The 16,667-nt window shown below is 28.5% G+C and overlaps 1 protein-coding gene across 1 annotated transcript in view; it reads right to left on the bottom strand.

Annotated features, from left to right (window-relative positions):
* Positions 1-16,441, bottom strand: part of pbl (epithelial cell transforming 2 pebble) — an 81,307-nt gene extending 64,866 nt beyond the window's left edge. The window contains exons 1-5 of the mRNA XM_075380741.1: positions 16,100-16,441; positions 10,841-10,932; positions 5,134-5,264; positions 2,284-2,419; positions 29-241 (exon numbers count right to left, since the gene is read on the bottom strand). Of these exons, the coding sequence (XP_075236856.1) occupies positions 29-241; positions 2,284-2,419; positions 5,134-5,264; positions 10,841-10,932; positions 16,100-16,199 (672 nt within the window). The 5' untranslated portion in view covers positions 16,200-16,441. The remainder of the gene's footprint in view (positions 1-28; positions 242-2,283; positions 2,420-5,133; positions 5,265-10,840; positions 10,933-16,099) is intronic.
* Positions 16,442-16,667: the final 226 nt, after the last annotated feature.

The raw sequence follows: 16,667 nt of genomic DNA, 5'->3' as shown, positions 1-16,667 counted from the left end.
AACCTTGTCAAATATAAAAAATACTTACATTATTTTGAAGATCAGCTCCATTAAATCCAATGTTAGGTCTCATTGCCCATGCATTATGTACCCATGATGCAGCCATAACAGGTACTCTAAATGTTAAGGCATACTGATACTTTTCACCACTACATTTATTAGCAACCAAATGAGTAACACTACTAGACATATCTTTTCTTATACTTCCACCCATGTTGTGTATCAGTTTAATTAAACGTGCCTAAATAAAAGAAAATAAATTAAACATATATTATGAAAAATAGATTGGTAACAGTTTGTATAATTGAACTATAATAAAAATACTTTGATATAGTAAAGATTGTAAATTTCAGCTACTATTATTCTAAATAAAAATCTTCCATTCTATTATGTTTTCACGATAAGATTAATATATTCGGTTTTAAATTTTATTTTTATAAAATAAATTTCTTCCCAGTTCTTAAAACAAGTGGAGGCATAAGAAAAGAAAACTATGATGTTAAAAAAAAAAGAAGAGTTTCAATTATATGGACAGCTTTGTGTAGTGGTTAGTATGCTGGTTGCTAATTCAGTTGATCTTCAAGTTTGTTTTCTGGCAAGGGTCTAGAGCACTTTTTCATCTAAACTAGACTATTTCATGTATATCATCCTTATTAAGGCACATTTGCAGCATGCCCAAATATTTAATAAATGAAATAAAATACAATGTGTAACATAAATAAATATAACAACCATAATAATCATGATAAAAGAGAGAGGAAGAGTTAACCAGACAAGCATAGCTGTATGTGTGGGTATTCAAATACAGTACAGTCAATCACAGTCAGGTTTCAACTTCTGTGCTGTACAGCAATTTATATAAACATTTTTATGACAAACTAACTGACCTGGGAGGCTAACCAACCTCTATCTATCCAGCATGGATTGCTCTTTCTTACAAATCCCTCCATTCTATTATCTTTGATTCTTCTCATTATAGGACTTGTGGCTACAGGTTTTCCATATACCTGCTAGTTTCCTGAGCTGAGAAGATGGCAGCAGGACCTCAAGAGCCATTAGTTCCTTGGAATCTGGTAAGAAGTGCCTGTGGACCTACTTGGAGATTTTTTTTCGTCTGGTGGTTTCAAAATAATTAACCTCATAATTAAAATGGCTACTTGGAAAAACCATGTGTCCTAATCAAACACCCACAACTGCTTTGAGTAAGACTATAACTGAAAGTGAATATAGTGCTATTGGGTAAAAATTATTTCACATGTAGTAATTTATAGAATATATTAGGACTTAAGGTGCTAATACAAATCTGAACAAGGTTTCTAAAAATTGTAAATGTATTGACCCCAAATAAAAATTAACCTAGTTAAACAAATTATTGTATACAATTTAGACCATCTGAAAAGTTTCCATTATTTTCTAAAATAGTATGTATTTCAATCCTTGTGAAGTGATTCCCATTGTCATCACAGAGCTGAGTAAACTGTTGCAGAATATGCAACAGTTTATTCTGTTCAGTTAGTCCATGTCAGTCCTACTAGCTACAATCATTCTGTTTACCAGAGGACTAAAAGTAAGTAGAATAAATTTTGTCTGAGATAAAGCAATTATGACTATAGCTGAAATCATAAAAAAATTGATAAGAAAAATTGAACAAAATCATAAGAAAGATTGAGAACAAATAATATAAAGAAAAAAAAGTACTCTTTCTGGGAAAATAGTTCGTCATAACACATATTGCACTAAGTAGGGAAATTTTTGAAAATATACTACACAAAAGAACATTTAACATAATCTACTAATAGTGGTAAATTATTTATAACTTACGGTAAATCAAAATATAATCAAATCAACCAGTACCACAATAAATGATACACTTAAAAAGTATTTTTCATTCCTATAAGAAGTATTTTGAATATTTCTTATGCTAACCACATGGTTATTTGTATTGTGATTGTTAGCCCCAGACATATAAACTCCTAACAATAAAAAATCTACGACTTCCCAACCGATCATAAATAACACCATTAAAAAAAAAGACGATAAAGTTAAAGTTCTGTAATAAGACGGTAAAGATAAAATGAAATCCATAATTTAATTGTAATTTTTTATAAGAATGAACACAAACTTAAAATTCCCACAGCCTGGCAAATATCACAATATCTATACACAGACCAATCGTTCAGTAATTCTGTCAAAGTTTCTAATTAACAATCGCTAGCAAATTTACAATAACAGAATAAATTGCTTTACTGATTGGTATATTATATTAACTATGGTAGTACTGACCAATTCATCTTTCTTGTGGAACCCTGTAAAACAAATGACTAGACCTAACATAGCTAACGTACATAAAGGCCTTGTATTAAGTGGTAATGGACTTCCTCTATCTGCCAATTCTCTTAACGCAACTGGGCCCAATATCCTGAAAAAAAAGAAAGACGTTTTATTAACTGCATATATTCTCCATATTTAACCTCCATAAATTACATATTAATTGTATATTAGTCTCCATAAAAACATGAAAGTACTTTGCCCCAAAGTAAAAATTACTTCAGTAAATTCATTTTAAATAGGGTCAATAAAAAAGGAAAATTTTTCCATAAATATAATTTTTAAATTGACAATTATAATGATCTGATATGGAGCAAAATAGCAGTAAAGGGCCACTCATTGTGTCTAACATATTCATTTCTGCTGCAGGAACTTATATAACACAATAACCAACAGCAAGCTGTCACTACAGTTGCTAAAGCATAGTACATAGTAATATTTTTCTACAGTTATAGGGGGAGGTTAACAAAATAGTATTAAATATATTACATTACAGCATTCACAACAGTTACGACAAAAAATTAATTTTTTTTAATTACTTGTTTACTTTTATTAAGAGTGGGGAAATGAAAACTCCAAATTTTAACCATTGTTGTACAGAAGATAAGAAATTTATTATGTAAAGCAAATCCCTTATTTACTTGTGCACATAGGTCAAATGGTCAAACAGATAAAAAGAGAACTAGTAAAATGAAGGATTACTTTTATGTTATGTAACACAAACACAGCTATTGCTGCACCAAAGCCAGAATGTTTAATACTTCTACTTAAAATTTATGCTTTTCTTTCACAAAATTGTTAAAAGAAAAATTGACAAAAATCTCTCAGATGAACCATACAAAGATCGCAGTTAGTCAAAATTTACACATAATACTTTTCAGCTTTCAACTTCCACTCCTGGAATCAAACAGCTGATTGATGTGAGGAAGTGATTTCCAAAAAGATATTTCATTCCATAATAAATTTAATCAGCTGAGATAGTTTGTTAGAATTAATGATATTTAATTTTTCCTAAATGGACTAATTTATACTATAAAAACTGAACTCATTCTCCTTCAACACTTACACTCCTTAAAGCTTTTAAGTTGTGAACGTTCACACAAACACCTTCGGTTTGTTGCATACAAATTCATAACAGCTTTTCTCTAATGTTAATAACTTAGCTCATTCTAACACTTTCCCACTTGTATACGATTTTCTCTTTCACCAAGAAATTTTAAAAATCTAAAATTTTTTTAACTGTAATATTTCCTAATATACTTCTCTGCATTCTACCATTTTATTAGTCACTGAAGCAGCCTATTCTAGTTTTTTGATTATATTAATTTTCTCAAAAGAAATGTTTATATTTATTTAAGCGAGAATGGCAGATAAATGTAAACAATTACAATTTCATTATAATTAATGAAGCAAAACATATGCAAGATGCAAGTAATATGCATGTTCCAGTGCAAACCATTTGTCTGGAAAGTAACCAAATATAAATACACACATAAATATAAACATTAAATATATAAAAGATATATAATTCAGAATGAAAATGTAGTAGAAATAACAAAGATGGACCACTGAATGTGAAAATAAGAGGAAAAAAAGATTATGAAAGTAGAAGAATTTTGTTATTTGGGAAGTAGAATTACTAAAGATGGACGAAGCAAGAGCGATATAAAATGCCAAATAGCACAGGTAAAACGAGCCTTCAGTCAGAAATATAATTTGTTTACATCAAAAATTAATTTAAATGTCAGGGAAAGATTTTTGAAAGTATATGTTTGGAGTGTTGCTTTATATGAAAGTGAAACTTAGACGATCGGAGTATCAGAGAAGAAAAGATTAGAAGCTTTTGAAATGTGGTGGTATAGGAGAATGTTAAAAATCAGATGGCTGGATAATGTGACAAATGAAGAGGTGTTGCGGCAATTAGATGAAGAAAGAAGCATTTGGAAAAATATAGCTAAAAGAAGAGACAGACTTATAGGTCACATATTAAGACATCCTGGAATAGTCACTTAAATATTGGAGGGACAGGTTGAAGGAAAAAATTATGTAGGCAGGCCACGTTTGGAATATGTAAAACAAATTGTTAGGGATGTAGGATGTAGGAGGTATACCAAAATGAAACGACTAGCACTAGATAGGGAATCTTGGAGAGCTGCATCAAACCAGTCAAATGTCTGAAGACAAAAGAGAGATATAACTCAGAGCCATTACCATACAATTTACTCTTTATCAGCAAATTCAGTTAGTGTTAACAGTGTTGACACTTACTAAATTTGCTCTTAATATAAATCTCCTGTTAGCACTATTATTATTCGCTTCCTCTTTAAAATGATTAAAGTAAAAAATTATACACAAAAGAAAACAAGAACAAATGTCTTTTAATATACTTTGTATTCAATACCTTCTTAAACAATTACTGTAAAATTCTGATAAATTACAAAATAAAGCATAGGTTTCTTCAAAAATGAATATAATACGCAGACCAAACATATATAACAACTTCTTAGTTTCACGATATAAAGTAAAAATAATTATTTAAAAATGTTTCAGGAAGAATAAATAAGAGGCACAGCAGTGAAAAATATAACTTTGTATTTCTTAAAAACCATATCTGTAATGTTATAGGTGTAAATATTGTCTACAATATATAAAAAAAATCTTGTTTACAAAAAATCAAACAGTTTTAATGGATGACATCTATTTAGAACCAAAGTGAAAATATTTTTCATAATTGAAATAACCAGCTTAAAAGGAACATCCTAACAAGCAAACAAATCAAATATGTACAAAAACACACACACACACCTGTGGCCTAATCCATGGAGTTTATCAAAAACTGGACCACTGAATTCTTCCAGAACAAATACTGTACAACCAACCACTGAATGTTCCCAATCTGAAGCATCTTCAGAAGTAACAACAGGAACATTAAAACTCTGAAATAACAAAAACAAAAGATAAAAATAAATAAATAACATGTAAAATAATTTAATCTCTATGGCATGCGACAGAATATTAAGAGGATTCATACAAAAGATTCAAATTTTAAGAATCTTTGTTTTATTGTTATAATGAAACACAAAAAAAGATGCAATAAAAAATTATGAATTAAAATTTGCAATGGATACATATTAAAATGAGGTTTTCCTTAAGTTTTCTGCAAATGTAATAAGTAAATAACACACCAATGCAAAGACATACCTTCAATTATATACAGTGCAGATAATATTTGCAAATAAAAAATATGCTACTCGCTTATCTATAAAAATTGTAAAACAATAAAATTTGTTGTTATATCGCTAATATTTTGAAACAATTTATCAGAATTTGATAAATGAAATACTAATATAAAATTTGCCTTGTATTCAAAGTTAAAATTAGAGGAAACACAAAGCTACATATCACTTACACGACTTTGAACTACTGAATCAATAACTACTTGTGTAAATGACTGTAAAATAGAAAAATATATCATCACACTCTTGGTTTAAGCCATACCACTTATCTGAAACAATTTACACACAAAACCTTCTTCAAAGACCAATGTATATGATGGTAAAATATCATTTAGATAATCCCAGTGGTTCTCTTTTTTTCTGTATCAATCATATAAATGAATGGGTGGGTCGAGTCTATTTTAAAAATTCTTCATTCAGCCAAAGAGGGCATAGACATTATTATAAAAAACAATAGATTGTGTTGTTTTAAGTACAAAATATTTTTTTTTTATTTCATATCATACCTTCTTGTATATCATATAATAACATTTTATTTGACACATAAATCTTTTCAAGTTATATTAACATTATCATTTAAAAAATAATGTTCCATTTTTCAAAAGTAAAATTGATGACATAATATATAGAGCAATTTCATTAAAACTAGTTAACACTTACTAACATCATCACAGAAGTTATAAATAAATAAACAAACAGATTTAATGTCAAATAGTAGAATTAAACAACTACAGTTAATTAAATGTTTAAAGAACTGTAAATTGTAACACTTTAACAGATCTGTTTCTGTAATTCATAACAGTAATGGTTGCTGACTAACAGTAATATCTATACATGTAATGAAATTTATCAAACTATATGAGAAATGCAGTGTTTACAGGCATGAATGCATGTGCAAACATTATATATATATAAAATTTAAATGATTATTTGATACAGTGATAAGTGTAACATTTGAAAAAGTATATATCTTTATAATTATAAAAATAATAAAATCCACCAGATACAGTTCAAATAAAAGGTAACAACATTCATTTATCTGTAGTGATTTCGGAGAATTACTTCATCATTAGCAGACTAATTATAATAATTAAATACAATTATAAATTAAAATATATAGTTAAAAATAAGCTAACTGTGTAAAATTTGCCTGCTGATGACCGAGTAGTACTGCAAAATCGCAACAGATAGGTTGAGTGTTCTTAACTTTTATTTGAACTCTATCTGGTGGATTTAAATATTTGTTTGTAAAATAATTTATTTGATGCAGGGTATAAGTTTAGAAAAATAATATACAAGGTGTGTTCAAAAACTAACATGAATTTTGAAATTTCATGGGTTGTATTACTCTGATTCTTGGGGTTTTTTCTGTTGTTGTAATAGTAAACATGTCTGAAAAGTATCAGTACATTTTTAGCCATTTTGGATGTTTAGTCTATTGTCAGCTGTCAAAAGGATAACACGTGTTTTGGTATGATCAGTGATTTTTTATTTGTATAAATAATGGATCAGAGAATTTGTATTAAAATTTTCTATACGAATGGAATAGTGTAGCAATGTTTTACAAACGTTAAATATTGCTTTTGGTGAGTCTGCTATGAGTAAAGCAAGAGTTTACGAGTGGAATAAGTGTTTCCAAGAAGGTTGTGAAGATGCTACAAATGACAAGCGCCACAGACACTCCAGTACATCAACAATCGATGAAAACAACAAAAAAGTGAAAGAAATGATTTTGAATCATCACCGAATCACAAATCAGAGAAGTCGCTGATGATATTGGGATAATTGGCTCATGCCATGAAATTTTTTTCAGAAGTTTTGGATATGTGACAGCAAAATTTGTTTTAAAATTGTTGATATAAAAAAAAAAAAAACACGTGGCAAATGGAAGTTGCTCAGGAGTCACTAAATGAAGTCAACAACGATGCACAACTACTGAAACATGGCATAACAGGTGATGAAACATGGGTTTAAGGATATGATGTCAACCCACCGGGTTGGTCTAGTGGTGAACGCGTCTTCCCAAATCAGCTGATTTGGAAGTCGAGAGTTCCAGCGTTCAAGTCCTAGTAAAGCATGCTATTTTTACACGGACTTGAATACTAGATCGTGGATACCGGTGTTCTTTGGTGGTTGGGTTTCAATTAACCACATATTTCAGGTATGGTCGAACTGAGAATGTACAAGACTATACTTCATTCACACTCATACATATGATCCTCATTCATCCTCTGAAGTATTATCTAAATGGTAGTTACCGGAGGCTAAACAGGAAAAAGAAAGGGATATGATGTCAAAACTAAGGCTCAATCGTCCCTGTGGAGGTATTTTAGATCATCAAGGCTGAAAAAAGCTTGACAAGTATGGTCAAATGTGAAGGTTATGCTCACAGTATTCTTCGATTTTAATGGCATAGTGCATCATGAGTTCTTACAAGGTCAAACGATCAATAAGGAGGTATTAACTACAAGTTCAACACCATAATGCCATTTGCATGAAGCAATCCAAAAAAATGCCTGGATTTGTGGGAAAACAATTATGACTTTTGCACCATGATAATGCACCTGCTCACACTTCATTACTTGTTCGTAAATTTTTTAGCCAAAAACACACTGTAATGATACCCCAGCCACCATATTCGCCAGACTTGGCCCCGTGTGACTTTTTTGTACTCCCAAAAATAAAGAGAACCTTAAAGGGCCATCGTTTTACAAGCACAGATGATATTAAAAGCAAATAGCTGAAAGAGCTAAACACTATTCCACTAAGATCGAGTTCCAGAATTGTTTCAGGGATTGGAAAAAGTGCTCTCATAAGTATATAATAATATTTAATGGGGACTATTTTGAAGGGGATAACATTAATGTGAATGAATAAATAAAATTCTTTCCAAAAAAATTCTCGTACTTTTTGAACACACCTCGTATATAAATCTAGAAGCAGCAAAAATATATCAAAGTGGCAGTCTTCTTTTACGATATTTGATAATCAAATATTTTTCAACATTCTATGTGTGATATAATTATATTATTATTTTAATAATATCAAGCTATTTGTAACTAGATTCTTATAAATTTACTGTTATAAAACCTTGAGTTTTATAACAAGTGTTCACATATATATCATTATTAAAACCCCGTTTATTAATTATGTGTGAAAAGAAAAGAAAAAAAAAAGATGGCATAATTTATGTCAAGAGAATATAATGTTTCAATTTCCCTTAATTTTATTTCCAAGGCCCAATTCTTTCATTATTCCAAGATGTTTGGATGAGATATATATTACATTAATTGTATGTGTTATATATAATATAAATAGGTTCTACCAAGCACCACACCACGATTTTCTCTAGTAAAATAACAGCATATAATTTTTTTTCCTATATACTAACCAAAAATAGACTGCATAGTATGAGTCACCATAACTCACATCCTTTTTCATATAATTTTTTATTGAATAAACTGTGGTTAGACCAATTAAATTGGAGATTCTAAATGCTTAAATGCATGAAAAATTATGCTGTAAAATGTGATATGCTTCTGTTAAGTTTTACTGCTTACAAAATAGAGTTAACTTGTATAAAGTTAACTCTAGTTAAAATCTTTCAGGGTGGTTTTTATAGCGAGTGATGTGACACAGTAAATTTATTGGTGGTGAACATATCATTACATACATATAATCTGATTACTAAAGAAACTTCAATTAGTACATTTGCAATTTGTATTCCTATCTCTGATTTGCATATTTCAGATGAATTTCAATAAGAGGGAGGGGACAGAAATAAAAAAAGATAAATAAAATTTGAAATTATTAATGTGAATTATTTTCATAATTTCATTCTTGGTTATAAATAGAATCTGATAAACTGGAAAAAACCAGTTAGTTTGGTTTATGTTAAATTTTCCTTAAAATGAGGTTTTTCATGATGACTAAACTTCCCAAAAAGAATTGTACGTAGGAATATATGTTATACTTTTAGGATAAAGTAGGATCTATCAAAGTATATATGACTTACTTGCAAAAGGCCTGGCTTGGAATAAAAGCCTTTTATATCCAAGATGACAATACGACCCCCATTTTGCCAAGGTAGGCAAATACTACATAAAAAAACTTCACATTCGCCAATTACACTATTTTTTTTTCGAAAGAGAGTATATATTAAAATGTTAATGTGGGGGGAGGGTGCCTTGAACCATGATTAGGCTAGATGATCAAATAAATACCTTCAAACAAAATATTAACTTAAAAGATTTCAGCTACTAAGGAAAATAAAATATAAAAATCTTTATATTACTTATGAACATCATTTTAAAATTTGAATGACTATTTTTCTCCTTTCACACTTATTGTTTGGTATAATTAAAATGTATTATATGTAATATTATTATAAATTATATTAACAACTTTTTAAAATACATTGGCTTCCACAACATTTATCTGAATGGTTTTTCTTTTTATATTTTTAATCATTCAAAAAAAAATGAAAATAGATAAACAATCTATTTCTTTGACCTTAATTTTTAAACTAATTTCTTTCATTCTTTCACTGATAACAGAACATATGTATAGAAAAGTAATGATGACTTAGTATTGTTCACATATGTAATATTATTTATACAATGACATCATTTGGGTTAGCTTAACATAAAATAACACTTACACAATGTAATCTATTAAAATAGAAATGCATACCCGTTTATTGAAAACAAGTTATACATGTACAAAAAAAAAAAAGATATCAAACTTTTGAACAGGGTAAGGAAAGATGCTAATAATGCTGGATAAAAAATCTGAAGTCAAATTCAAGATAGACACATTTTTGCTGATAAAACTACTGTGTAGTTTTATCAGCAAATATGTGAACTACACAGTAAAACTACACAGTAGTTTTATCAGCAAATATGTGAACCTACACTCTTCTGTGTAGGTTCTGCCTGGAAAATTATATATCTAACAGGGAATTAAATAAATGAATGATCATAAAAACAAAAAAATACAAAAAAAAACTAATTTAGTAAGACATGTTTATTCACCAACTTCCTGTAACACGGGGGGGAAAATATTGAAGCTGTAAACAAGTTTAGTTTTGTTGTTATGTTGGTGATGGTAATTTTATATATTCAGTTTCACATTTTTTTTAAATGTTTTTGGAAGACATTAACATTTTTACTTATTGATCATGCGGAAAAAATGGAATATCGGGTTTTTTTGCAGATTGACAACAAACAAAAATAATACATCTTTAACATTATAAAATAAATTAAAATTAAAATTACCTGTGCTGCTTGTAAAACATGTTCATCTGTTGTTAATGATCCTACAAGACATAACCTAACATTCTGTGCCAAGGAAGCTGGTTCCTCTGCAACTGCAAGAAAAATACACAGATAAATTGATAATTAATAAAATTAATTAATCAATACACATAATAATGTTTCTACTAATAGTTTACAGTCTACTACAATTAAGGTAATTGTATAATTACAGACTCACCACTGATGTTGATGAAATTGGAATATACCTATTTAGGACTTAAATTATTTGTTACAATTAAAACTATTTTCAGAAATGCCTTTCACCCGAATTATGTCCCTTGTAAGTTATACAATATCTTTACCAAAAATTCTGTAATTCAGCACCTTTTTTTATTATTATACAAGTGTAATTTTGTTATTGTATAAGTGTAATATACATTATATTTTTGGACTGAATAATGTGGTTTCAATGAAATTAAGTTAAGAATGATATTAGATTCACTTAAGTTAGGTTAAGATTAAGGTGTTGGGTTTTGGTCAATGTTCAATATGTATTATTTACACAGTAAATAATTTAGTTTTAAGTTAAATTTAATTGAGTTTAGTTAGGATTAGGTTAGGTTGGTATAAAAGTAATTTATAAATTTGATAGAAACTTGCAAGTCACTTTTCTAATGAAGTCATAATTTAAGACTTCTGCTAAACTTGACCTTAAGCAAATCCAAACTTTTTCTTAACTAAATTTAACTGAAACCAAATTATTTAGTCAGCAAATAATGTATATTGCATGTGAAATGTGTAAAATAACTAAATTTTAGATGCAGATACTGTATAACTTACAAGAGACACAACTCTGGTGAAAGGAGTTTCTGACGAATAGTTTCAATCTTAACGAATAACTTGGGTCCTAATAAGATATATTATAAATTTGATCAAAATCAAAGGCAAGTCCATACAGTGTGTATAATTACCCAAATAAGATTACTAATGTTCAGTTTGCTATTGGGAAATAATTGTAAATATCAGAAAAGCAAAAATTCACAAAAACAAAAATAAAATATCTAGCATAAAATAATCAAGTTCCAGATACAATACTTTTTAGATATGCTATTTATCATCGCCTACAAGATTTCACTGTCACCAAAATTAAATAATTTTAGGCACAATTTATCAATAGCTTATTTTTCAGCTCTTATGCTATAAACTTATTTCAAGATTTTTTTTCTTGAGAATATATATATATCTTAGAACAACATAAGGAGATAAGCAACTAAGAATATATTAAATTCCAATTTAAAATTGTTTCATAATAATTATTCAGGTATTAAATTTTAAATTGTCCCATTTAATAGTAAATATGTTTATTACTGATTAAAAAAAACAAGTCGGTGTAGTCTTAAAAAAATTTCTCTCAATTAGACCTACAAGAAATTATTTTTATTAAGATTTTTTCCATACAAGAAGCTATTAACTATGACCCAATACTTCCACCACTTTGTTTTAACCAAATTTTCTTAAGGAGTTGACCTTCCTTCATGCTCGTACTCTCCTCTTCTAAAATATTAATTCCAAATCAATGTTACTTAGAAGTTTGCTTTTTCTATAATTATATCAAGCGAGTGAATTTGAACTGAAGCAAATAGTTATATTAAACATTTATCATTGACCAATGTTAAGTGTCAATCGATCTTTGATGGCCTTAAAACCTGGAAAGGTTCTCTCTTCATGTGTGATAAAAGTTCTTTTAGGCATCTTCTTGCAGAACAGGCCAGTCTCATCCACATTGAATATGGTTTAGCTGGTGTAGCCACCTTCTTCTATCAGAGATTCTCAGGAGAGACGCAGCCGCTTCACTTTCTGCAATGTTACGCCAGTTACAGTGACTTTTGAATCTGCTGAACCAACCGTTACTAGCCTTAAACATTTCATCTTTAGCCACCTCCCCCATTTCTTCTTTTAATATCTCAAAAATCAGCTTAGCTTGAGAGCACACCGTGTTCTGATCAACAGGATAATTTTTCACTTATCACACCACAATTTTAAGTGTTTCCATCTCAGTGATAATACTATGACGTTTGCAAATGATGCTTGAATTCAAAGATTGAACATTTTTCACATTTTCAAGAATTTTTTCTTTACCTTTATAATTGCCTGACCGATTACAGTAGATCAAAATTCTTTGCCAATTCACAAATTTTTATTTTTACATCGAAGTCTGATAAAGTTTACAATCGAAAGATAATGTTTTTCTTTTCTTGCTTGATGCTAAAGAATAAGTTCTACTTCATTTGGATGACATAATAGTCTAAAGTCTCCATAGACAACCAACACACAATAATAATAATTTGTAGCTATGCATTGACTCCGCGCCAAACAAGTCCGACCATGTCGTAAGCTGAATTGAAGACTAGTGTGAGCGGAATGGGGAATTGATTTGAATCGGAAGAATCAAAAATCACATAACTCTGGATCCATGTTAAGACAGGGTAGCATAACTCCAGGTATTACAGTAATAAAAAATATGGTACTTTCTGTTATTCCCTTCCCCCAATTTTTTAAATATTTTTCATTATGAATCGTTGGGAAAATGCTTAAAATATGACATTCACTTAATTTTGGGACGGAGTAACAATTTATTATATTTGGGGATCACAAAAAGACCCTGGCATTGTTTAGAAATACGGATTACTGAATAGTTACAATTTTAAATATTACATAGATTACTACTATCAGTGTTGTCGATTAGTCCACATCATGTCATCTCAAGTGACATTCGTTTCTCTTCTTATAAACGTTGATACGAAAGAAACGGTTTCTTCAAGAGTGATTGAGTTGTTTTTGAAAATGAATTATTTGTGTAGGTTTTTTCACTTGTTACTAAAGGTTTGTTTTTTTTTATTTCTTTTGTATTGAGATTAATAAAGAATGATTATATTTTGTGCTGGGCCTTCTAGTTAACTATTGCAATTATTTATTATTTAAATAATCAAAACATTACTGTTAATTAGTCAAGGTTAGCGAGCGTGGGTTAAGTTGGTTAGATTATATTTATAAAATAAATAAATGGTTATAAAAATGGTAATATAAATATATATTCTCCAACCTGGTTATTATTATCATTTCCTACTAATTTGAGTTATTTCCAGGTGAAAAACTTGGGGGCGAGAAACAAAAAAGTATCTGTTTTTCTAATCAAAGTCGATCTCTACAATTAAAATGCGTTCTCCACTGAAACTGAAGTTGGTAGTTCAATTTCATGCAAATATGAATGAATCTGATAAAAAAAAAAGTGGGAGGGGAATCACAGAAAAGACCCAAAAATATAAATATATAAAAAACATATGTAATTTAATTACATACTTAATAACTATTATTAATCAATGAATCACCAGGTTTCTTTGGTGAACATACATTGACATTTATAATTAATTATAAATTTACTTATCTAATTTATCTTTCTCACAATTTTAATCAAAAAGATTAATCATCTGAAACTTTAACCCTGCAACTGGCAACTTGTGAATATTGTCACTTTCTTATTTCCATTACCAGAAGAAGTTCTGAAAAACATCAACAGAAGTGGAACATTTTTAATTTTAAGTTTTGATTAAACCACTATTACTGATATGCATCTATATCTTTATTCCTGTGCCAATGTGTTTTAATGTTAACTGTTGATAATGTAAACTAACCTCAATTTCAAGAATATTTTTGAATTAGCATTTTATTGAATTAAGTTTTTATGTATTTATTTTTCTTTGCATTCGTAAAAACATATAATAAATCTTTTCAAATGACATACAAAACCAATAACTCACATTTCCCATGCACTAATGAAGTTACCAGAAATAACTCAAATGAAATGGATATAATTTTTTAACAAAATTCAGCTGATACCAAACTGTATACCAAAGTGTATAAGAGCATTATCAAATAAGAGTTAATCTACTGTTAAAACTTACACTTGAAGCAAACAATTCTTAAAGTAATCAATACTTCAATGTGATTGTATTAACATACCACCAAAAAACTCTTGTGTATTTTTTAATGTAAATTGTTTTTTTGTACTCAAATATTTAGAACTTTTATGAGAATAACCACTATAACATGCTCTAAAAATTTAAATCTCACTTTTAACATTTATTTGTTATAGCTTTTGAACTTATAAAAATAAATTTTTGTTTATACATATTTTTATTTTTTAACATTCTCATTTTCTAAGATGCTTGATACTGCCTTTAAGTGGCTATTACATTCTAGAAATTTGCTTTACAATGATATGCAATTTACTCGTATTCTGAAGATAAACTATCATCTAATAGACAATAATCAATGAAACTAATAATCTGTTTGTTATTATTTACTATTGTGTGAATACCCAAAAATATGCCTACCAAACAAATAAAATTGTTAATTATAATAAATTACACTTAATATTAAAAAGATTGTTAAGACATTACATTAATAAATAACCAAATGGTTAAAAGAAAAATTGTCATGGTAGTTGTGTTCATACTCTTGGAATAAATAAGATTATGTTAACATCATGATCTTAAAATGAATTATTACAATTAATTATAAACAATGATTTTTTTTTTCAAAATATAGGTTCAAAAATATGGAAATAACTTCCAATAATTAAAAGGCAGAAAAAATATACACTTCTTTTTTTTAATAAGGTTAAGTCTATTGTTAAAGAAAAATGTAGGATATGCTAGAGAAGTACTTTGAAACAATAACAAAACAAAAAACCAAATAATGTAGTTTCTACGAATATTCTGTACAAAAAAAAAACGTTTAAAAAATATAAATTATGGACAACAGAACATGCCAGCAATAAGTACACTATGAGCAATCACAATCCAAAGTAGTATATTCAACTAATGGCTGACATTTAAATTAAAATGTAAACAATTTATTTAAAATTTATGTACACTAAAGTACTCGTAAACAACTCCAAAAACTACAAACATTAAAAATCAACTCAGCACTGTGCTAGGCTATTGTAGCAATTAATATTCAAATTAAATTTCTAAGATATCAAGTCAATATTTACTTTAATATTTTATCAAATGACAGTTTTAATAGATATATATGTATGCAAAGTTTATTGGTAAATAAAAGATAACGATGAATGTATAACATTATTTTACAATTCAAAACGTAAGTTGCTACCGTTACAAGAACGTACGCCTTCGAACGAAAACTAACTTAAGTTACAGTTACATACGTGAAATAAAAAATACAAGAATAAATAACGTTAAACAATCATGTACTCACTTTCCTTAGTGCTTTCTTCTTCACAGTCACTACATTCGATGGATTTTCCATTTGGAAGAAATTTATTATGAGAATTACTATCAGTAATATACTCCTCCATCTTGGAATAGAGCTGAACGAGCCTAGGTCAGGCTTTACAAAAGTAAAAGAACCGTTTAAAAATATTACAAATAATCATAAATACACATTCACTACAATAAAGTACATTCACAAAACTTCAAAATTAAAATATTGAAATTGGAGAATTTGCACCACATTTTACTGGTTAATATATTTTTGACAAACAAACGAGACAGTAACGTACAAAAATCCACTTCACAGTGTGTAATACAACAATGGTTCTTCAAAATTATTTTAAGCCATTCTATTGGCCAATTAGGACATGTGATTACTTTTGAAAATAACAGGTATGATACGCCTTTTTTATGTAACATTTAAGAACATTATGAATGAACTAATGCAAAAAGGAGAAAAAATAACAAATGCCCCAAGTATGTTTATTACTTCGGATTAAAAATCATTCAGAATTTCATTTCTGGTAATTTTCTATGAACCAAAATTATAATGC

Source organism: Lycorma delicatula, chromosome 12 (genome assembly GCF_047948215.1).
Source record: "Lycorma delicatula isolate Av1 chromosome 12, ASM4794821v1, whole genome shotgun sequence".
In the NCBI taxonomy this organism is placed as follows: Eukaryota; Metazoa; Arthropoda; class Insecta; order Hemiptera; family Fulgoridae; genus Lycorma; species Lycorma delicatula.
Note: the sequence above shows the minus strand (reverse complement) of the source record. Positions and strands in the feature narration are given on the sequence as shown.